This window comes from Harmonia axyridis, chromosome 1 (assembly GCF_914767665.1).
Source record: "Harmonia axyridis chromosome 1, icHarAxyr1.1, whole genome shotgun sequence".
NCBI classification, from domain to species: domain Eukaryota; kingdom Metazoa; phylum Arthropoda; class Insecta; order Coleoptera; family Coccinellidae; genus Harmonia; species Harmonia axyridis.
The window spans coordinates 81,387,014-81,409,808 of record NC_059501.1 but is presented as its reverse complement, the minus strand read 5'-3'; the positions used below and the strand labels follow the sequence as shown (position 1 = coordinate 81,409,808).

The window sequence follows — 22,795 nt, the reverse complement described above, 5'->3', positions numbered from 1 at the left end:
GCAGAGAGCGATGGAAAGAACTATGCTCAATGTCTGTCTTAGAGACAGAAAAAGGAATGAAGAAATCCGACAAAGAACTAGAGTCGTAGATATTATAGCGCGTGCTGCAGAATTGAAGTGGCAGTGGGCAGGACACGTGGCTCGACAGAAAAAAAAAAGTAAATAAAATTCAACACAAATAGCAGCTAGAATACAGTTGTTTAAAATTTTTCAATAGACTGCCTAATGAAATCAAAGAAATAAATAATTATAAACCATTTAAGAATATAATATTTAATTTATTGTTGAATAATTATAATTAGAACCATATACTTAGTATAGTAGATTTCTGCTATTAAGTGGTAGGTGAATGTTATTTTGATACTATTTCTCTTCATTTGTATTTGTTCTACGTGTATCTCATGATTTCTGAATAAAGAGCTATTATCATTTTTATGTGGTCACATAATAATTTTTTTTTCTTCATTAGCATCTCCTTCACAGGATATGATGACGAGTTCTTCCCAAGCCCGTCTCCTTGAGTTTTTATCTGAATATACACTACTTGTCATGTCGCATATTACAGGAAAATTCTCAATTTCATCTATGAATAATTTAGGAGCGTCCGGTTCCATTTTGAAATATTTCTGACCGAACGGATCGAAGGAAAATACGTAAATACGTCTCTGGCATCTATCAGCTCGTGCCCGCGCGGTCATCTGAACGGTTACATTAGAAACCTATGATCTCAAACCGCGCGCCAACGCGCGGTTACTACGGGCAAGCTCTAGAACCGCGCTCTACGCGCGGTCCATAAAAACGCGCGGAGGCATGTGTACGCTTCGAAGAAAATTCATGTACTTGTAAACGCGCGGTTTCAAACCGCGCGTAAACCGCTCGTCATGTGAACGGGCTCTTATGGAAAACAATATAATGCCAACCACCGCCACATTGAATTTCATTTTTGACAGTTCCCTGAATTGTCCAATAGAATTTGGCGAAATTTCCAGGTTACGTTTAGGGCACCACAAAGTATGAAAACGAAAAAAGGGTTCCAGAACCAAACGAAATTCACGTCAAAAATTTTTAATAAATATTTTCCAGTGTAAATTCATCATTTCAAAACAATTCAAATTGTCTCATAACATTAAACCTATTAAAAACAAAACCATTTGTAATATATTATCTATTTGACAGACAATAATAAAATAGAAAATACAATATGCATCCCTTTTATTGGTGTTATCAACAAACGTTCAAAAATTCGCATCAAACCACACTTTGTTTAATTTCTTTAGGTTTGAATCATGACTAACTTGAAAATTATTATTCTTACAATCAAAACCAGCATTGTCGTCCGAACAATTTGTGGATCTAGATGATAATAAATTACTATTATTAATATTTGGTAAATCATCATCGCCGTTGGAGCAATTCTTGGGCGATTCAACGTTAGGGAATTCTTCTCTTTCTTTTTTATCTTCTTGTTTCGTGTCGTCGGTTTTCTCAATACTCTGCCCCAAATCCATCGGTTCCCCGTGAGAGTAGTTCCTCCTGTCTAACTTCACTTCCTCCCTCCTCCTCAAAGTTGGAATGACAAACTGAATATCGGCTTCGCTGGCTTCCTCCTCGGCATTCTCATGATCCGACACTTCGGGGGTGGCAGTTTTAACCCGAAGTTCTGGTCCACCACCGTATATACTGTGGAAGAACTTCCAAAGGTCTTCCGTAATGCTCACACATTCTTTCGTATTGATATCATTAACGTTTATCTTCGAATTGTCTATCGGACCTGGCGACTCTTGTACTTTCTTACTAACAAACTCATGCCAGTGACTGCACCATGAAGCCGAAAGTAGATGCGTAAGAGGGAGTTTTTGATTTTTGGGTTCCGTTGTGAGCTGATGGAATGTTTCCATTTCTAATAGTAGCCTCTTGTTGAAGGCTTGGCAACACGGACAAACATGCATGCAGGTGATCGGAGGACAGCCCCCGTACACCCTATGAAGGTACTCGTACACAGAGAGAGGGATCACGATTGACAACTGATTCAGGACTAGAACTTTGTCGGGATTCATGGATCCGTGTTGGCACAAAAAATCTGAGTTATCGATGGGTCCGGGTTCTGCGCAGGTGTTGAATCTGTTTATCCACTGCTTGGACACGTAAGCGATCTCCTTATCCAGGTCTTCGATGGTGTCTGACAACTCTATGGCCCTCATCTTGATTGCATCCGCCTGTTGCGTACACTTCCTGTAGAACAAGACGTAGGCCTCGCAGTTCTCGACCTTTTCGGCCGATACTCGAGTAACGTACTGATCGTCGAATTCGTACCACTGGCCGCTGTTCAACGCATAACTTATATAGTGACCACCACCTGCAGTTCCGTGATGACATATAACTGAGAATAGTTCGTAGGATGTGACTTTCGACACGCAGTCACTGTGCAGGTACGGTTTCATTTCGAGACCGCTCAATGGGAAACTAACGGCTAGGGAGATCTTACTGCTGAACATCAGCTCGTGTCGGAATCTCTTCAGATGTATGCAGAGGACTTCGGGTAGCAGGAGAACCTGAAACAGGAGGCGAATTTTAGGAAAATGAGTATAGCAACGATGTTGAGTCGGGAGATTTTTTACGCTTGTTATAACGGGTGTTTTTTTTCGAGGTATATAACTTTAAGTTGGCATTACTGTTCAAGATGGCGACCGATTTAACAGCTGTCAAGTGATTTATTCTCTGTTTGGTTTGACTATTCATCATGAGTAGACTCACGCCTGAACAACGCTTGCAAATAGTGCAATTTTATTTCGAAAATAATGGTTCTGTGCGGAATACGTATCGCGCACTACGTCCATTTTATTTTGTTTAGCGATGAAGCACACTTCTGGTTGAATGGTTACGTCAACAAACAAAACTGCCGCGTTTGGAGTGAAGCTAATCCTCAAGTGTATGTCGAAACACAGTTACATCCAGAAAAACTGACTGTTTGGTGCGCTTTATGGACTGGTGGAATCAAAAATTATGATGGCCAGAACGTTACAGTCAATGGTGATCGATATAGAGCCATGATTACTAACTTTTTCATTCCTGAATTGAACAACCATGATGTCCAGGAGCTGTGGTTCCAACAAGACGGCGCAACATGTCACAATCGATTTATTGAAAGACACGTTTGGTGACCGCCTAATTTCACGTTTTGGACCTGTGAATTTGCCTCCAAGATCTTGTGATTTATCACCGCTATACTACTTTCTGTGGGGGTATGTAAAGTCATTGGTCTATGCGGATAAGCCACAAACCCTTGACCATTTGGAAGACAACATTCGCCGTGTCATTGCCGATATACGGCCACAAATGTTGGAAAAAGTCATCGAATATTGGACGTCCAGATTGGACTACATCCGAGCCAGCCGTGGCGGTCATATGCCAGAAATCATATTTAAAATGTAATGCCACAAGATTATCTTGCGGATAAATAAAATTCATGTCAATCGAATAATCCATCGTTGTTTTATTGCAATTTAAAGTTCTATAGCTCTAAAAAAAACACCCTTTACAAATTTTCCGGAAATTCCACGTGAATCTTCGAACTGTTAAAATAGCATACACTTAGGGTATGGTTCCTATATCACCTTGGTTACTGTGGCTAGTAAGTTGGTGGTCCGTATATGTCAAATTCCTCAAAAACCGGTGACTATTTCCTCAAACTTTGGTGAGTTATCTGTCACCAGAGCACCGTATTTTTATTCAGATTATGTTCGGTAACCACGCCCACTCGGCTTGGCAGTTGTCATTTTAATTTTCAGATTTTGGGGTTAGATTGAACAGTACGTTCGATGCAGTATGCTGGATCTCGCCCTTTCAATTATTTCTATAGTTGTAAGAGTTTTGTTATTGTTTTTCATGAAATTAATTGAATAAAGACCTTTATTATCATTATTATTGTTTATGAACATTTTCCATGACATCTAACACTCAAAAACATTATTATTTTAATTATGAAACAAATACTCTTCAGATCCATTAAGGAATTTTAGTTGTTTACAAATTAAAAGAGATAAACCATTTATAACCTCCAAAATTCTGTCAAAGAAAAATTTGGTTGACCAATGAAAAGTGTCAAGCGGTCCGTAAATACGAAGCAGGTTACCTGAAACATTGAAACCACTAGTAACCGCTCTGAAATTCTCGGCGATATACGGACCATACCCTTAGTCAATTACCTGCAAAGTGTCATGACAAAGCGTAGATGATACTTCAAACAGAATGTCATTTATCAATTTTGGAATTCTTTTGGTCTAAATGTTAGCGCGCGAAAATCGACTCGTTAGAACTAACAGGTTCTGAAGGATGCTGATATTTACCTTGCTGAATTTAATACCATTCCGTAGTTTATTGCACTTTTCACAGCTATACATGTTATCACCTTTCAATTCGTCTGTGCTGAAAAATGCTGCCAGACAATCGTGTAAAGTGATTGTGGGACCATAAAACCATGATTTGAACCAGTTAAATATCCAGGCCATCCAACCGTCTTGTACCGGTATTACAGCTTCAGAGCAAGTCGACCCAGGTTGTAAACTTCTGCCTGAAAGACACTACAGTTTAGAAAGTAGGTAAAAGCGTCTTAACAATGCAACTTTTAACCTAACAGACATACCAACTACTGAAGAATTAAAGGTTAGGTTAGGACTATACGCTCTATTAGTGTGACGTCACACACCGCCATTTTTGGTTCTCCTGTCAGTGTTTGGAATCCAAACAAATAAATTGACATTCAAATTAGTACAGTGTCGTTGAAGAAATTGGCTTATTTTCATAAATAAGAGTATTTGAGGAACGATTTCAGTATTAATTGATAGACAGAAGGAACGAGGTTAATACCAGTAAGTTTGAATTCTGTATAATTCCCCAGATTTTGTTAAAAGTCGTGTTTATTAGTTGAACTTCAAGTTCGAACTTACTGGCATTGATCTCGTTCCTTCTGTCTATCAATTAATAGTAAAATCGTTCCTTAAATAATCTTATTTATTAAAATAAGCCACTTTCTTCAACGCCAACGTACTAATTTGAATGACAATTTGTTTGTTTGGATTCCGAACACTGACAGGAGAACTAAAATGGCGGTGTGTGAAGACATCACTAATAGAGTGTATTCATGTCAGCTGTCAATAACAGAAATACATACTACTGAAGAATTAAAGTTTAAATTTTAGGAATTACATTATGTCCAGTTCACTATATTTTGCATACTGAAAGAGAAGAAATGACACTCACCATGCAACAGAACTAGATAATCCCTGGATGGTATAGGCAAAGATAAATCTTGGAATGTTTCTACACGACTAGATATCCTGTTACATGTTAAGCACTGAACCGTAGATAGTAATTTGCCATCAAAAATATCTGATATAATAGATCGATATTTAATTTGTTGTTGTCTTTCAGAGGTGCCAGGTGCAGAAAAACTTGTACTTGGTTGGCAATCTGCAAGGAAAAACTAAATTAAGCACAAAATTATTAAAAAAAAATTGTTAGCACTTTTGAACATTATGCTGGAGTTTGAACGTAATCTGAGAGTTAACATTGTTTCATCTTGTCATATGGTCAATCTATTCAAAAAACAGGAACTAAAGATTACTGTAGTACGGCAAACACCAAAATGTATATGAATCTCAATAAGAACATCTTATACCTCCTCATTGGCTCAGGAAGCACTGAATAGGATTAATACAAACTGACAAATGCAGATTCTGGAGGAAGAAACTTCTGATCAAATATGCCTTGCAATAGCAAAAATGCTTTGGACAAGAAATCTGTTGGAGTGAGGACGAAACCTCCTTGAAGCCATTCAAAATAATGCTCTAATAATCTAAAAATTCTGAGGATGAAATTGTGGTTACTACAGCATTCCAGTTCTGAACTTAAGGTTTTTTCAATAATAAGTTTCATTTCTATATTGAAAAGAAACAAGTATATTTTAAGAGAAATTAATGAACGTTTATTTCATTGTAAAGTAGAAGGTATACCATTAACAATGGAAAACCTAAATGATATAGACCTTATTTTTCATATGGCTCCAAAGGAAAAAGTCTAAAGATTGAATGATCAGTAGAAAGGAAATACGAATCTTTTTAAAAATTTTCACAAAATTAATGTTCTGCCTCTTTTCTTATGAATATTTTTAAAATACATCAGTGATTCAATAAATGATACAATTTATAGGGATATCATATCATCAATTATTTTGCGAAAAAAGAAAAGTTAGCAAAAGTATTATTTCTTTTATTGGCAAATTGAAAATATTAAAATACTACAATGTAGATTATCAGTGATTTGTAAGAAGAATTATATCTGTTCCCTCTAAGAGTAAACTGAGCTACAGTCGCCGCCAAATATGTTGGCAAGAACTTGGTTGCGCACAAAACTGAAGGAGGAGCTAATGACTGACTAAGGGTACCTAATAAACCGAAGCGTTCCATTCAGTAGCGTACATATAAAGCATAACGAATTTAATGTCATACTATCGTACTACCTGTATATCTTATTCTCTCAAATAAAAGTACCTGTTATAAATGTAAACTTTTTCTATCTTTTCTTATAATAAATGGTTCTACTCTCAATGTCAAATATTATCCTCTGATATTTTTTTTTGTTATCTCGAATAATTCATTGCCAATTCGATTTATTTACCACGCCACTGAGTTAAGCAGTCTCGAAATCAGCAACACCCCAGAACCAATGCCGTAATAGTGCGAAGGAGATAGCATTATCTCTCTCTGCGCCTTAGATTTGCCATCTTATTTGACGGCGACTGTACCTGTAGAGTGAATATAGAAAAATAAACTCACCTATAACACCAGAATTATGATGTCTGGCCTTTAATCTTCTACCGGGGCTAGTCGTGTTGCTTAGCCGTCTCTTATTTGTACTAGTTGGCCTCTCGTTGTCATCACTCAAGCTGGATCTCTCACTGACGCCGGAATCGCAAGTTTCATATTCACCTTCGCTCGAATCATGGCTGGAACTGACAGCGTGCTCGTCCAGTGCTAGTGAGAAATTATCCGTTTCATGATGGGCGTTATCTATTGTGCACTGCTGCTTTAACTCTTCGTGCAATTGGTCCATAAAGTTCCTCAGAAACTCCTGTGTGTCATGTTGGTGGTAGCCTCTGAACATTGGATGGACTGCTCTTATCCCGTAAAGGATTCCTGCAAGAAAGACAGGTTTGATTTGAAAAATGAGAAAAGCACTGAAGAGGAATCAGGAGCTTATGGGCGCTTGTTCCAGAATATACATACTAACTGACAAATAAAACTGCAACACCCAGAAGGAGAATTTGCAATTATTGTTACTTAAATATTGTAGTAGTTTTTTGCAAGTTTTTCAAATTTTACAACAAACCAGCTGTTCGAAGAGATCCAAAGTCGATGTTCAGTTGTTGTTAAAATGCCTAGAGAACGTGCACGTGGAATTTGTCGCCAGCTAAGTGAATTAGAAAGAAGTCAAATTATTGGTCTACGGGAGGCGGGGTTGTCATTTCGAGAAATCGTTAACCGTACGAACAGAAATCCAACTACTGTTATGAGTTGTTGTCAAACGTGGTTTGATAATGCCCAAAATCGAAGAAGAGTAGGCAACGGACGTCGATGGGGCACAAATGATGTTCAAGATCGACGTCTCAGACTTATGGCCGTTATAGACCGATTTGCGACCACTCCATCTTTGGCTGATCAGTGGTTAGGAGAACAATGCCATCCTGTAACTGTCCGAACGGTTTACCGCCGGATAAGGTCTTTTGGACTGCAGCATTATCGCCCCCATCTTGTGTTACCTCTGACGGTTGAGCATCGGCAACGATTACACAAGTGCAGAAAACGTCAACATTGAAATGTGGAATGGCATCAGATCGTCCTTTCTGATGAATTTCGATTCTCCTTGGGTGCACATGATGGCCGAAGAAAGGTTAGACGACGTCGGGGAGAAAGACGTGAACCTCAGTTTGATGTTGAGCGTCATGTACACCGGACAGTAGGCGTTATGGTATGGGATGATATTGCATATGCAAATATGTTCTCCCTCACCTTAACGGTTCGAGAATCCAATATTCCAGCCAATTAATACCCAAACAAAATGTTGCCAGAGTTTGTTTAAACTTTTTCAAAACAACCCATGTGAATCTTTTGCCATGGCCGCCCAGATTCCCAGATCTTTCTCCCGTAGAGCATGTTTGGGACATCATGGGTAGAAGGCTTGGAAATTTACCCCAGCTCCTACAGACTTTGGCGGCCCTGAGACATTAAGTACAGGAAGCTTGGGATAGCATCCCTCAAGAAGAAATTGACCATCTTATTCCATCAATACCGAGACGTGTTGGGGAGTTTATAGATAATTGTGGTGGACAAACACATTATAACAAATTTATTAAAAAAATTGTAAACCCTTAAAATTTAAACAGCTCCTTCTGGGTGTTGCAGTTTCTTTGTCAGTTACTCCGGAGCCATTGATCAGATAAACAAATTTAACCAGGATATTCAGACCCTGAAACTAGTATGAACACTTAAGTCAAGAGCACATTCCGTTTGTACTTACTCTATATTCATAAACCAGAATTGATTTTGACCTGAATTTTTTAGTAGTTTATTAAAGAACACCCTCAGCTAAAAATTCGAAACTCACAGATATTTGAGAGAGAAATATAGCCGGATCTTCTTCTGCAATAAGCGCATAAAAGAAAAATTAAATAAAAAAAAAAAATCACCTTCAGTTAATTTACCTGAAGCAGATACATAACCTCCTCCATTCTTCTTCGTCCAAATTTCACGCATCAGAGATTGATAAATCTTACTTAGTCCTGGCTTCTTGCCTTCACACAGGGATTGAATAATTAGAGGACAGTCCAAAAAGAACCTGGTCAGCGGAGTTGCATTACTCAATGCTTGCAAAGCAGCATTCATATAGCAAGTGTTGCCAATATTTTGTAAACCAACCAGTCCAGCAGGCTTATCTAGTTCTAAATTATCAGAGTCTTCACTATCGGAGGAATCGGTGTAATCTCCTCCTGAAAGTAGAACATTATTAATTCAGAAAATAAACAATTGTTTAAAAAATTACCTGAACCCACATTAGACCCAACGTTTCTCTCCGAGGTATGATGATTTCCCTCTCTTTCCCCCATTGTATTAATACTCTCACAATTTGTTATTGTGGTATTAGGTAAACAAATTGAAGAGTCATTGTCTTGGCAATTACCTGAATCCATATTCGAATCCTCCATGAAAACTTCTGCATTACATTCATAACACCACAACCTCTTAGACTTCAAGTTCATGTGAACACAATGTAAAGGATTTGTCTGAAAGAATATAAATAAGAAAAGGTATTTTTCCTAAACACACCAATATTTAAATATTAACGTCAGTTAATCACTACAAAACTTTGAAATTAGTGGTAAGTATTCAAATTTATACCTTGTTCTGCTAATATGTGAAAGGAATCATTCGAAAGGTATTCCACAATATAATTTGACATTTTCCCCTTTAAATACTGAAAGTGATAATATAATACAAAATAATAGTGTCAATTGATTAATAGTAAGTGAAACTACCTTTATACTAAGATGAATTTCTACCAATATTTACTTACATTAACTTACTAGGATTTATCTTTGAATCAACCACATTTCAAGGCTCAGTTACATCAAACTCAAAAATGGTTTTCGAAAATCTATTTCTATGTTTGAATCTTCAATTATCTATATTCACAACACAAATTCATAAAGCTATTTTTTTCAGTACTCACTGTGAAATGTAGGGTACTGTGATCAGTGTTTTGACCTGAACAAACTAATCTCAAACAATTTTGGTACAAACATATCCAAACTTTTTGCCCAGAATAGTCACAATCAGTGCACATCCAATCCTAAAAGAATATTTTCCTGATTTAATCAGATAAAATGAGAGATCACTATATAAATTACCTCTTTGGATTTCTCTAATTTTGGAATGTTGGTGACATTAACTAAATGACTACAAGAATACTTGTAATTCATCTTGATTCACTGTAAGAAAAGACAATAGATTACATATTTTAAGGTTGTACCTGTCACGGGTAAATTTTGCAGGTGATGAACATAATACAATACGAACTATCATGTTCTTGAAATTGCAAGGTAAGGAACAAAGTGCAAACACTACGACTTTAATTATTATTAATAATAATAAAGAGCTGTTTCTCAGTTGCGGTGAAAACCTCTTCATGTTAGCATTTAATTTGCAATATAATGCCAGTTGCTGAACTACGGTAATACTATCAGCAAAGGGATATTTTATCGCAGATAAACCGGAAAGTTTACTGCTGAAACTTACGCTTCGTATCCAGTGATTTATATTGAATTATGATAGAGATAAAGTATTAAAACAGTAATAATATTACAGAAGAAACAACAAACGATTACTACATCACATCAAAAATATTTGTCAGTTTTTTATTCATTATAGAGAAGTTTTTCAAAACATCATTTCATGTTTTCTGACAATCTTTTCTTAGAAGGAAATTTAAACGTCAATTAATTTGATGTCAACGTCATAAAATATGGCGCGATTGCCGGATGACGGCTAAAAAAATCGATAATCAGTGGTTTGAGGTGCAAGCGTAGAATCATTTCATGAAAAGATAATGCGAAATCATATGGGAGTATGAATTTGTTAGGTGAAATATGTATAATGATTATAGAGTGATTCTTACTAGAATTATCTAAATACTTACCCGATATATTATTAATTAATGGAACGCATCTTTTAGTACAATGGCGGGTTATTCGAAAATCCGTTATGTTGCTATGGTTAATATTATTTTATTTGATCGAATTAATTTTACATCAAAACGATTGATCGTTATTTTACCTATTAATGAACAGAGGAAGAATTTTTTAACATAAACAAGATATGAATACTTGCGGAAAATGCCCTTCAAATCAGAATAAAAAACCTAAAATGAAAAATCCTGCTGAACATGAGTGAGTTTCCTTCGTTAGTTACAAAAAATCGGGTTTAGATCAGCACGTTAAATTCTTTTTCAGCCCTAAAGAATGCGGTCACAGGTTGAAGGGCAGATTGATTCACCAGAAAAAGAAGAATCCAAAGGAATCGAAGAAATTGGTAATAGTTTATGACAACGATCAAGTGAGGGATCTGGTTGTACCTGAAAGGAATCCAACAGATTTGGCAGGAATATGGCCAAAAAGTGAATTCAATAGACTGCAGAAACAGTCTCGAGTAAGTGATACCTTAAGAGCTTTAATATATTCCCCCTACTAGCTTGAGAATATGTTCATGATACTTAAAAAAAAATAAGGAACGATATCTGTGAAACTTATCATGATACAGATATGAAAAAAATGACCTACTAATGATTATCATTAAATATCAAGAAAGTAAGTAAGGGAAAAATATCGGCCGAAAATACATCAGGTAAATACTGTGGTTCTTCGATAAGATTTCTTAAGTTTTTATCCTGAACTTTGATTGTGTGGCAAAATTCATAGGTTTTCTTTTCATCGAAGAATTCGCTTTCTTAATGTTAAGGTCTCATCTCCAGTTACAATGCTCACAAAGGAGCTTTCTTCTTCTTCCAAAATGTCGTTTTAGGTGATGACCATAGAAGAAAAGAAGGCTATGATAGAAGAGATGGAAAGAAAGAAGAGAGAAGAGATGAGAGCCTCCGAAATGAGAAAGGAGGATTTGGCGAAGGCTCAAGTTCATCAAGATCCACATGTAGGAAGCAAACTAGACAATGTAAGATATGCAACAGAAAATCTCAATATTCCACGCTCCAAATTCATGTTTACCAATTACCCAGGTCGAGCTAGACGCTCAAAAGAAAAGCGAGTACCTTCTGGAAAGATCGCACGAGCTCCTCAACGAACAAGACGATAGAGTCAAGGTTGCCAACTGCATTATACTCGCCACCAAGTGTAGAGCCATCAGAAACGCTCAGATTATGGAGAAAGAGGTAAAACAACAGTACGAAGCATCGGAAGGAAGGTAAGACGTGACATTTGCTCTTTCAGTTGATCAAGAAGCAGCTGCAACAAGAAGAACGGAGGTTGGACGACATGATGGAGCAGGCTAGGCAGAGGGCGCTCAGAGAAGACGAGAAGAAGGCGGAGCTAGAAGAACACAAGAACAAGAGGTAAGGCTGCAAAATTTTCTCCTATATTTCACTAAAGGGTTAGGTTAGAAAACAAAGTTCTCGTGTTTAGAGCCAATAAGACTTCCCTCAAGATGATGAGATTAAGTAATTACAGAATGTCACTTGTTATGAAGGTATGGCAGAGAGATCAAGCAGCAGATCAAAGACAACGAGGTCGAGAAACTCCTGGAAGCTGAAAAGATCGAGGAGGAAAGCAGACTGCTGAACAGGGCTTTGATAGCTATGAGGAAGGAGGAGGAAGAGAAGGTTAAGGAGCACAAGGAGCACCAGAAGAGGGTCAGGGAGGAACTGCACCAAGCCAACCTGGACCTGGAAAGGTACAAACTGGTCCAGAAGGAGGAACAGAGGATAGCCGACTTGAGGGTGAGGAATACAATTTTTTTGGCTAGACTGATTGATGTTCAAATATTTACACCATCAACTGCTTTTGTGATATTTTTGGGAAAACCTGATCCACTCTCAACATGTTACACTTTTAAGATCCAAGAGTTCATGCGCCAAAAGGCGGCCAGGGAGGAGGCCAGAGAGGCCGAACTGGCCATGATCAAGGCCGCCAAGGAGAAGGAGATCGCCAGGTTAAGGGCCCAACAACAGAGGGCCCAAGACAAGCAGGCTCTGATGGACGAGATGCAAGCGATCCGGATACAAGAGGAGGTTCGTAACTTCATACAGTTTCTCTTTCTTCTTTCAAAGCTTACATTCTCGTATCTAGGTGGAGAGAGCATGGAGAGAGAAAGAGAAACAGGCAGCTATAAAGAAGGCAGAAGATATCCAGGCGTTGCACGAGGCTAGGTCGAGGCAGATATCGGACATCAGAACTGCACAGGCCATCGCCATAGCTCGAGATGAGGATGCGTTCCACAAGGTGAGTTGTTCAAAGGAAATTGTCAATATCCTACCACTCAATAAGTTTCGTGGAAATGTATTGATTTCAAACTCTAAAGTTCGGAGGATTTTTCAGTAGAGAAGAGATACCAATCGTTCTTTGATCTTGGAGATTCCAGCATTCAATCACGCCGGTATCATTCCAATAAAAAAAGACATAATAAACCACTATGGTCCATATTTGTGTAGGGAATCTATCGATTCCTTCGAAAATCCGAAAGTCCGAGAACTGAAGAAATCGGTGTACAAACTTAGGATGATCAAAGCCACACTCCTAAGGGATCCGTAGAAAGGCTTTGCTAACGGTCTACTAGGAACTACAACTATAACATATGTTCAACACTCGCACTGACAACGAGAAGATTAAAGATTTTAACATATGTTCCCGAGACCGACGAAAAGGTACCTGCAACGACCCAAGTGACCAGAGACCCTAAGGGCCAGTTGCACCATTTGCCTACACATTGATTAAAAATTTAAACGTTGATTACTCTATGATTTCTCAAGAGAAATCAGAAATTAATCAATGTTTAAATTTTAATCAATGTTTAGGCAAATGGTGCAACTGGCCCTAAGAATCGATTAGACAAATTATCATCTTCTTCAAACTCTTTTAGTGGGTTGAAATGAATTGAATAAGTGTTTTCATCCCGTTCTTTTATTTTCCTAAATTATCTTTGGCCGTGAACTACTCTAGTCACAGTATAAGGACCACAACCCACATTTGAAATCTAGTTCAATTGAACTAATATTTACTAGAAAATATGTTTGTTTTAGGTGGCAAAGGTCCAACAAGAACTCTTTGAGAAAGACCAAACGAAGAGAGCTCAACGTAAAGATATGAATTTCAAACACAGAAAAGACATTTTGAAACAAATAAACGACAAAGAAAGAGAGAGAATAAATCATTTGAAAGAGAAGTTCGAAGATGGCAGGGCTTTCAGGCTGAATCAAGAGTTACACGATAACCAAATTTCCGAGTACATCAAGACCAAGGTCTCTAGACTGAGGTAATAATTTAGTAGGATTTTCAGGGCAGGCATATTAACATTTTTTTTCGTTTCTAGAACGGAAGCACTTCCCGATCGTTACATAACAGATATAGAGAGACAACTAAAATTACGAGAATGACAGGAATATTTGTATTTTTTTCATATTATTAATAAAATTGATTATTTAAAAGCCATTGGTTTATTTTTCGACCAAATTTGGTAGAAATGTTCAACTAGTCAAAGTTAGTAATTGATCAGAATTTCAAAGAAATTGAAAAAAATTACGGTATTTTTTATTGATAGTGTCTTACTCTACCCCTAAGAGTTTTCACAACCTTTTTGGCATTCGCCAGGTGATCGATTTCCTCCTGATATATTACAAAGTCACCACACTCCACTGTGGAGGTGGAAGGTGCACATGGCAGGGACCACTGATGCCTTATTGATGAAACCATCAGTGGTTCTTGAATGAGACACCGCAATCCCCTGAGAGGGGCGCACCTCTTGGTGAGAAAGCCTAACCAAAAACTTCTCTAAGCTTAACACTTACAGATGGGGGAGTAAAAACTGAAAATATCTCTGCCGGAAACTCGGTTCTTCACAAACATGGGAACTTGAATAAATTTTCTGAAAAATGAATGAGAAAAAAAAGCCCATTTCATAAATATATTTTATTTTCATTACTGGTTAACACAATAAAATTCTTCAGACTCAACAAGCCAATAGAATACTCTTATACATTTCACAGCAAATAAAACAGTCTTCTTTACAATCTCACCACCCTCATTCACATTTTCAACGATTAAAACTAAATAAATAAATTTGGTAGGTATATAATTGATGATGACATCTCTTTGAGAAATTATATTTTTTATTTCTTGGACGTATACATTATTCAAGAAACTAAAGCTACTAAGATTGTTGAAACGTCCAAGTTTCAATCTCAAAATTGTCCTTTCCTATTTATACATCTAATAATTTATATATACATACGAAACTTCATCACTAAGTACATGGCCCAGGAATTATAATCATTTGGTATTTCCTCACGAATATAAGAATTGAGAGTATTGGAAGAGAACGAAAATACAAATATCATTATGTACCTTATTGACAATTTCATGAATGGACACCAATTTGTTTACAAATAATCAGTTCATTTCAATCGCTGGCTTATTTCCCTAACAAATATTGTATTTTATATTTTTTTGCGTATTTTCTTTGATAAATTGTGAACTGTGAAGTAGCCTCTTCAGAATATCTATACCTTGCTTTTAAGTTGTTTCAATTTAGTGTCCTGAACTTTTTCTTTCTTTTGTATCAGTAGATTTTTTCTCTTTAGATTTCTTTTTCAAATGAAAACGAATTTGTTTAAAAATTGAGTTTTTCTGGCCCCTTGAAGTAGGTTGATCAGTTTTTGGTTTTCTAAACTGTTATAAAATTGTTGAGATGTAGGTTTCAATTGAAAAAACCGAAAAATTCCTTGAATTTTTTGATGTGAAGTAGAATTTTTATATCGAAATCCAACTAATGTATGTTATTAGAGCCAATTCTCAGTTGCTTTATGGTTTCAAAACCTTTAGATTGTTAGGTACTTTTTTCTTATTTTCTAAATGAGATTAAAACTATTCATCTTCTGAAATAGTGGTGATATTTTTTGATTGAACCATTAAAGCGAAAAAGTTTTCACTAATTCTTTAGAAAAATACATTTTTTCTAGAAACTACTGAGCTAAGCATGTCCTAATTGGAAAGATTTCCATTCAATACATGAATAATTCATGAATAAACTGGAAGAATATCGAAAAATTAAGATTTTATATCAAAATATAACATATACAACTTAATAAAAACACCAAAGGGTGTGAAAACGAACATTTTAAATAGAAATAATAGGCAAAACAATGGCATTATTGTTAAATAAGCAGTTTGGCAAGGAACTCAAACTTTTTCTAAAATACCTAAGTCTAAAATCTCTGGTATTTCGATCTTTTCGAAGCAAATATCCGACGGATTGAAGGGGAACTTCAATGGATATAGGAAGTTGACCTCCATCAGACGGGGCTGCAAAAAAGTTTGATAATTTGAAAAAAACTGTGGTCAAGGCAAGAACTTTGGCGTAATTACAATGTGCTAGGTTTTCCAATAAGATATTTCATTTTGAAAAGCCCGCTATTTGGGCATATGTCACTTTTGAAGTTGTCATCTTTTGACATTTGACAAGTAAAACTACGTCATTACTAAAAATGAAACCATACACTCTTCAACAACGCAGTGAAATTGTTGAAATTCTCGACAAACATGGTGAAAAATTTGCAGTCACAGTTTGCAAACTAGACCACTTTTGGGTCGTCGTGAAGCACCTTCTTAGCTGTCAATAATGAAACTGGTTGGGACAAGTTGTGAAAAATCGAAACCAGGTGCGTTGCTCAAGAACAACTGAGAATATCGCTGCTGTAGTGTTGACCAAGAACTAGGTTTGTCGATTCCTCGTCGATCTTGGGAATTAGTCTATGATTAATGATTTTTATGGACGGACTTGGAATATATTGATGTGGACGATCATTGCAAAGATAAGCTGCCTGAACGCGTTATTTCTCAAAGAGGTGATCACAATTGGCCACTGAGATCTTGTGATTTAACACCTTTAGACCTTTTCCTTTGTGGCCACGTGAAAGATAAGGACTCGTTTTTTCATATCAAAATGAAACCTCCTATTGAAAAACACCTTACCTGTAGTAGTTTAAGATTAGTAATAGTGTTCATTGAACTTATTCACTCACCTCTTCTGGATGATGTCTGCGTTTTAACTCCGCCTGCACATTCTGAATAAATCCTTTCGAGATTCTCTTTTCATATTCATCGACCGGTGTGTATAGATTGAGTATTTTGCAAATCATGTGACCAGTTAGATCGCTGCACATGTCACAGATGCTGATAACGTCCTTTTCTTCCTCTTTTCTGGCTTGCAACAGTTGCGCAGCCTGGATTATGGGTTTGAGAGCATGAATACACGTTTCCTGAAAAGAGATAGATAAGTAATTGGAGAAAAAAATTTCGAAAATCGCTCATTTGAACTCACGTCTAAATTTTTGTCTCTGATCCACATCTCAAAGTGAGAAAGATTATGTCTGATCTGTATCCCTTTGGACCAGTGGCACAAATCTTTCCTCAGAAGCAGATTGTTCAGACTTGTAGCACACAAGAAGTAAAACATTTGCCTGAAGATCTGTGATATGACTTCGGCGTCAACTCCATAAAAAGTTAATATCTGGAAAGAAAATTGAATGAAGCATTTCTCAGATAATGACAGCATCTTCTTTAAAATTATCATTGATGTGCAAACTTCTCCCTTACCTTGTGATGATTGGTTAGTTCCTGTAACAATATCGTAATGGGTTTCTGTGAAGGAGAACCGGGAGTTGTGACGCTACCCATCCTGCCTCTCATCGCTCCAGGAATGTTGCCGCTTATACCTTGGATCTCTTCGTGTTCTAAAACGGCTGGCACGATTTGATCCTTTACTGTTTTTATGAGACTTCTTATTGAACCTGAAACGCCAAAACTGTCAATAGTGTTCTTCTCTAACATTCTACTCGGAAATATGATCGCCAGTTCACCAGTGAATCACCAAAAGTGAAAGAACTAGTTTGTGAAGTACGAACTAGAAGCAACTTTCATTTCTCTAACTACGATCACTATAAAATAAGATAGTTCTCGAATAACGAACTGGCTCTTTTCCGAACTACGGATGAAACTAGTTTGCCAACTACGAGCTATATGACATGAACTACGGAAGAACTAGTTCGCGAATAACGAACTGGCTCTTTCTTGAACTATGAACCTTAGGATGAACTAGTTCCCGAACTACGAGCTACGAACCCGTTAATGAACTACGAAAAAACTAGTTCGAGAACTACGAAAGAACTAGTTCGCGAATAACGAACTGGCTCTTTCTTGAACTATGAACCTTAGGATGAACTAGTTCCCGAACTACGAGCTGTATGAATGAACCCGTTAATGAACTACGAAAGAACTAGTTCGAGAACTACGAACTAAGTGAATGAACCAGTTCTCAAACTACGGAGTTCAGGAATGAAAGGACTAGATCATGAAAACTAAGTATAAGAACGAACTAGTTAGTGAATTACGAATTATATCTTATAACCACTTCCAAGACTGGCTCTTTCCCGAACTATAAACTGTGTGAGAAAAGTTTACAAACTACGAAATCTATGGAAAAAACTTGTTCACGAACTGCGAGCTATATTTAAGAACCAATTCATGAACTATGAACTATAGAGTAACTATATAAAAGGACTAGTTCACGAACTATGATCTATATGAATGAACTAGTTCGCGAACTAGGACCTAGATGAAAGAATCAGTTATCAAACTGGCGCATACCTTGACATATCCAAACAGCAATGTCCGAAAGCAGCTGCCGATATTCGGATAGGTCGAAATTCCTTAGACATTTCTCGTTCTGTTTTGGTGTGTTCTTGTGTTGGAACGCTTTGTCTCCGCTATACTGCTTCATATTGTGCAACAGCCTGCAAATAACGAGTGTAAGTGTTATCGCTGAGGTTCTATAGTGTTCTTTCTTACCTCAAAGTATTAGCCAGCCAAAGCACTGTTGTTTCAAAGTCTTCGTATCTTTTCCTCACAACTTTCTTGACGGCATTGGTGAAAGCCGAAATAAGACTCTTGACCTTCTCGTCATCGTTTATGAAATCTGTATGACGGATGCACATGAAAACTATGTAGGCGGGTAGACATGGCAACAGTGTGATCGCCGTCCTAGGTTTGAGCTCTGAAAGAAAGACGTCACGATATATCTTAGAATTTTTTTTTCTGATTGTGGGTTGTGGTCCTTATACTGTGACTAAAGTAGTTCACGGCCAAGGACAAATAAGGGAAAGAAAAGAACGGGATAAAAGCACTTATTCAATTCATTTCCAATCAACTTAAAATGTGTGAAGAAGATGATATTTAGATCTAATCGTTTTTTAAGGGTCGCTGGACACTTGGGTCGTTGCGGCTCGGTCGCAGGTACTTTTCGTCGTTCTCGGGAACAGATGTGAAAATCTTTACTCTTCTCGTTGTCGGTGCAAGTGTTGCACATATGTTGTAGTTGTAGACTGGGGTGAACTCAATTGTATTATTCGCCCTGAAATACCGATTTTCAGGCCGTTTTCCTTTCGACTGTTAGCAAAGCCTTTCTACAGATCCCTTAGGGGTGTGGCTTTGATCATTCCAAATTTTTACACCGTTTTTCGCATTTTGGTTCGAAATTCAACTTATCTCGAATATTTTCGAGGGAATCAATAGATTCCCCACACTGATAATTTCAAACGAAATCAACTAACAAAATACGGGGGTTGATATTATTTTTCTTGGTGTTGCACAAATTGGTTCGAGCGATTCCGTTCTGGTGTAGTGGAGGTATTATTATATTATTTCACGTTGTTGTTACGGTTCTGATAGCTGCCGGGAACTGCGACCAAGTTGATCGCTTGTTCTTAACCCTTCCTATTAATACAAACCCAGGGAGGCCGTCAATACTGTCAATAAAACCGACGCCATCCTTGGTTATTACTTCGTGAGTATCCAGAACTGACTTTGTCATATGAGTGGTTCATAGGCCAGTCAGCTCCGGGCATTTGTTTACTATGTGTTCGGCTGTTTCTACCTCCTTTCCACAGAGTCTGCAAATTTCATCTGCTGACTTACCTATGCGGTACAAAAAGTATTTGCACCGACAGTGTCCTGTCAACAGTCCCACCATTACCCGAAGATCGTGGTAGCTTCAAGAACTTTCTGGTATAGGTCGGTGAAAGTCTCATAAACTTTGCCTGAGCAAGACCCGGAGTATTCCTCCAGATGATTTTTCTATTGTCCCTTCAATACCACAATGACCCGGTGCCTATAATAGAGGTACTGTATTGACCCTGTCAAGTTGCTTTATGGTATTACGGCACTCCCATGTCAGTAGTGACCCCTGGTAATATGATTCTAGGGATCTCAGTGTGGCTTGGTTGTCCGTAGTGATGTGAATAAGCACCCCTTTGAGGTTTCTTTTGAAACACTCTCGGGCGCAAATGTAGGCAGCTAGTGTCTTGGATTGTAGGATAGTAGGTAAATGATGCATCACGCTCTGGAAGGCCTGTCGTCGAAAATGTCGATAAAATCATGGTAAATATGTAGATAGGCCGTCATGTTAGTAGTTGTTCAGGAGCTGAACATCGATCATAAATCTGTTTAGAATCATTTGAAGAAGACTGGCTTGAAAAAAAGCTTGATGTTTAGGTGCCACACGTTGTGATGCAAAAAACCTCATGGGCCGAATTTCCATCTTCTAATTGCTGCTGAATCGTAACAGAATCGACACATTTTTGAAGAGGATGGTGACTGGAGATGTCACTTATGACAAGGTCAACAACAGATATCGTGGTCGAAATGCAACGAAATGGTTCAGAAACTGACCAGGCCAGGTTTGACGGCAAGGAAGGTGTTGCCGTATGATGAAAAAATCAACGTCAACCTCAACCCCATATAATATCTAGTGACATTTTTATAATTCAAAAAATAGCAGCTACGACGTTTCAAAAAATGTCATATCTACTCAAAAATCTTTATACTTACGTATAACAAGATTCTTCATGATATTATTCTGCTCGCCTCTCGGAAAAGAGAACATGCCAAGATATTCCCTTTCTTGTCTCTTAATAGCGTAAACCTTCCGTACAGGCTTATTGACAACCACATCTTTATTATCCATTGTTGCCATATCTATCTGCGACTCTTCCATTTCTATTCCGGCATCCTTGAACCGCTTCGTTAAATATTTGTATTGTCTTTTCATCTTCTTATTGCTTTCGGTTATTGCATCCTTTTGGTTGAGGAGGTCCAAATTCTCATTGGTGAGCCTGGAAATGATTGGTTTGAACCCAACAAGAAGCGACAATTCACATGTTAATCTTACCTAGTTATTTCATGCTGCATGTATAGCTCATTTTCAGTTTGCTGACTATTGACTAGATTTGAGCACAAGACTTTCTGTAGTTTTTCGTTGTCATCACGAAGTCTCGCTATTTCTAATTTGTACTCTTTCTCGTAGGATTTGTACTTGGCTTTTTCATCTTGTAGTTCTAACTCTAATTGTTTGTTTATTGTCTTCTGAGTTTCGTAGGCTAAGGCCAGTTCTCCATCCTCATTTATGTATTCACCTGTGATAAAAATTTTTGTTCATATGATTCAATATTTTATATACATATTTTCTACACCCGAGAGGTATACATAACATCAAAACTATTTCAACATAATCGATCATAACTATATTCTTTATTTTGATATAGTTTTTTCTATTAGCACTATTTTCATTCATTTTTCGTTAGAAAATTTTTCATTAGTCACTGAATGAATTTTGATGAGGCAAATGTTGAAATAATAGATGAAAAACTTCAAAAAAAATAACAGCCTAATTGATTATTATTATAATGATTTGATCGATTGCAGTTGCTTCAGAATTTCACCTAATCAATTCATTCAGAATCTGTGAATTTCATGCTTTCATGCGGCAAACTTGATTTCAGAAGAATTCAAACACAAAAAGTCTATAGATAAAGCAAAATCGAAAGTTTGAATGAACAATCCATGAAAATAAATAAAAAGAGAAATGAACAACACAAAAATAAGTTATTCATAACATGCAGATATTGAAGATATAGGAAAGACTATTTGGAAAATATTTTGAAGAGAAAGTTAACAATCCACACGAGAACTCACCTTCTTCATCGTAGGTTAAACCTGTTTCTGATAAATTTTTGAGAATTAGTAATGGATAACATGAGCGAATATTTTGTGGCTTTAAAATTGTCTGTTTTCTTGTTTGATAGGCGAGATCTGAATTTAATTATTCAATGTTTTTTTCCTATCCCGACTCTCCTAGGTATTTCAGAAGCTTAGAGCTTGTTCGAGTTAAGAGAATCGGTTGTCTTTTGTGGAGGCTTAATTTTTTACCTAACAACTAATCGTTGATATAAATATCTCTGCTTACCTATCCTAGATTTAGAATTGACAATAGTCTTCATATTATTCGTCTGACTAGCAAGGACGCACTTGAGTTGTATGATCTCCTCCGCCTTCCTCTCCAACTCGTTCTGGGCCAGTTTGAGCTGCTCTAGAAGCTGGGCCTTGGCGGTGCCTTCGTTGATGCTGTTCTGGAGTTCGAGCAGTTGCGTTTTGAGGGTTGAATTCTGCATCTCCAACTCTGATATTCTTAAAGAATCTCTGGCGGCGTTCATGGCGTCTGTCACCTTCGGAGTGTTGTCCAGCTCTTCCAGGCGACGCTCTACATGCATCTTATCTCGCTCTACAGAAGCCAGTTTGCGTTGCAGCCTGAGCACCAGGCCGAGGTCGATCTTTTGGTCGCTGTCTATCCTAGTGTCGCTCTCGTTTGAGCTTGGAGTTCGGCTTTCTGGAGACGCTGTTGAGAGAAAATGGTGCGATGAAAATATGTAGGGTATTCCACGAACAATTTTAAGGTTGATAGTAAAACCCAAGAAGAATACCGGCAAAAATGCTCAATATTTCAGTGACAACAAGTCTAACAGACTTTTGGTCATGTATGATGGCCAAGCAAGGGTGAGAAAACTACTTGGGAAAAACGAGATCCTCAATTTTCTATGAAATGGCATATATGCACCACACTGTTGAAATTAT

At 37.3% G+C, this 22,795-nt stretch overlaps 3 protein-coding genes across 7 annotated transcripts in view; 1 reads left to right on the top strand and 2 right to left on the bottom strand.

The window, feature by feature from the left end:
• Nucleotides 1-1,049: 1,049 nt before the first annotated feature.
• On the bottom strand, nt 1,050-10,547 carry LOC123676000 (ubiquitin carboxyl-terminal hydrolase 20). Of its 4 annotated transcripts, none has more exons than XM_045611636.1 (9): nt 10,350-10,547; nt 9,962-10,042; nt 9,784-9,903; nt 9,097-9,337; nt 8,744-9,043; nt 6,834-7,193; nt 5,260-5,469; nt 4,347-4,570; nt 1,050-2,552 (listed from the first exon to the last, which is right to left on the bottom strand). In XM_045611636.1, the coding sequence occupies exons 2-9, from the start codon at nt 10,031-10,033 to the stop codon at nt 1,236-1,238; spliced, it is 2,844 nt and encodes a 947-aa protein (XP_045467592.1). In that variant the 5' UTR covers nt 10,034-10,042; nt 10,350-10,547; the 3' UTR covers nt 1,050-1,235. The 4 variants fall into 4 exon arrangements, with proteins under 4 accessions (XP_045467592.1, XP_045467600.1, XP_045467608.1 ...); XM_045611644.1 differs by having other exon boundaries at nt 8,759-9,043; XM_045611652.1 differs by lacking the exons at nt 9,784-9,903; nt 9,962-10,042; nt 10,350-10,547 and adding an exon at nt 9,628-9,767.
• Nucleotides 10,548-10,831: 284 nt separating this feature from the next.
• LOC123676025 (cilia- and flagella-associated protein 45-like) lies at nt 10,832-14,262 on the top strand. The gene is made up of 10 exons (XM_045611671.1): nt 10,832-10,999; nt 11,063-11,258; nt 11,631-11,777; nt 11,842-11,994; nt 12,053-12,174; nt 12,309-12,558; nt 12,676-12,849; nt 12,908-13,060; nt 13,858-14,090; nt 14,148-14,262. The coding sequence occupies exons 1-10, from the start codon at nt 10,929-10,931 to the stop codon at nt 14,209-14,211; spliced, it is 1,563 nt and encodes a 520-aa protein (XP_045467627.1). The 5' UTR covers nt 10,832-10,928; the 3' UTR covers nt 14,212-14,262.
• A 466-nt stretch (nt 14,263-14,728) lies between these two features.
• LOC123675975 (unconventional myosin-Va) overlaps nt 14,729-22,795 on the bottom strand; it is a 41,014-nt gene continuing 32,947 nt past the window's right edge. For both annotated transcript variants that reach the window (XM_045611594.1, XM_045611587.1), the window contains exons 12-20: nt 22,131-22,559; nt 21,057-21,300; nt 20,717-21,000; nt 18,680-18,884; nt 18,479-18,624; nt 17,429-17,622; nt 17,154-17,342; nt 16,855-17,091; nt 14,729-16,135 (exon numbers count right to left, since the gene is read on the bottom strand). In XM_045611594.1, coding sequence (XP_045467550.1) covers nt 16,013-16,135; nt 16,855-17,091; nt 17,154-17,342; nt 17,429-17,622; nt 18,479-18,624; nt 18,680-18,884; nt 20,717-21,000; nt 21,057-21,300; nt 22,131-22,559 — 2,051 coding nt within the window. In that variant the 3' untranslated portion in view covers nt 14,729-16,012. The remainder of the gene's footprint in view (nt 16,136-16,854; nt 17,092-17,153; nt 17,343-17,428; nt 17,623-18,478; nt 18,625-18,679; nt 18,885-20,716; nt 21,001-21,056; nt 21,301-22,130; nt 22,560-22,795) is intronic.

Coding starts and splice junctions, on each gene's coding strand:
- LOC123676000 (XM_045611636.1), bottom strand. CDS start 10,033: ATGAATTACAAGTATTCTTGTAGTCATTTAGTTAATGTCACCAACATT. Junction 9,338..9,783: donor ACAGTACCCTACATTTCACA/GTGAGTACTGAA, acceptor ATATTCTTTCAG/ACAAATCCTTTACATTGTGT. Junction 7,194..8,743: donor TTCAGGTAAATTAACTGAAG/GTGATTTTTTTT, acceptor TCTTTCTTGCAG/GAATCCTTTACGGGATAAGA.
- LOC123676025 (XM_045611671.1), top strand. CDS start 10,929: ATGAATACTTGCGGAAAATGCCCTTCAAATCAGAATAAAAAACCTAAA. Junction 12,559..12,675: donor AGAGGATAGCCGACTTGAGG/GTGAGGAATACA, acceptor TACACTTTTAAG/ATCCAAGAGTTCATGCGCCA. Junction 13,061..13,857: donor ATGAGGATGCGTTCCACAAG/GTGAGTTGTTCA, acceptor TGTTTGTTTTAG/GTGGCAAAGGTCCAACAAGA.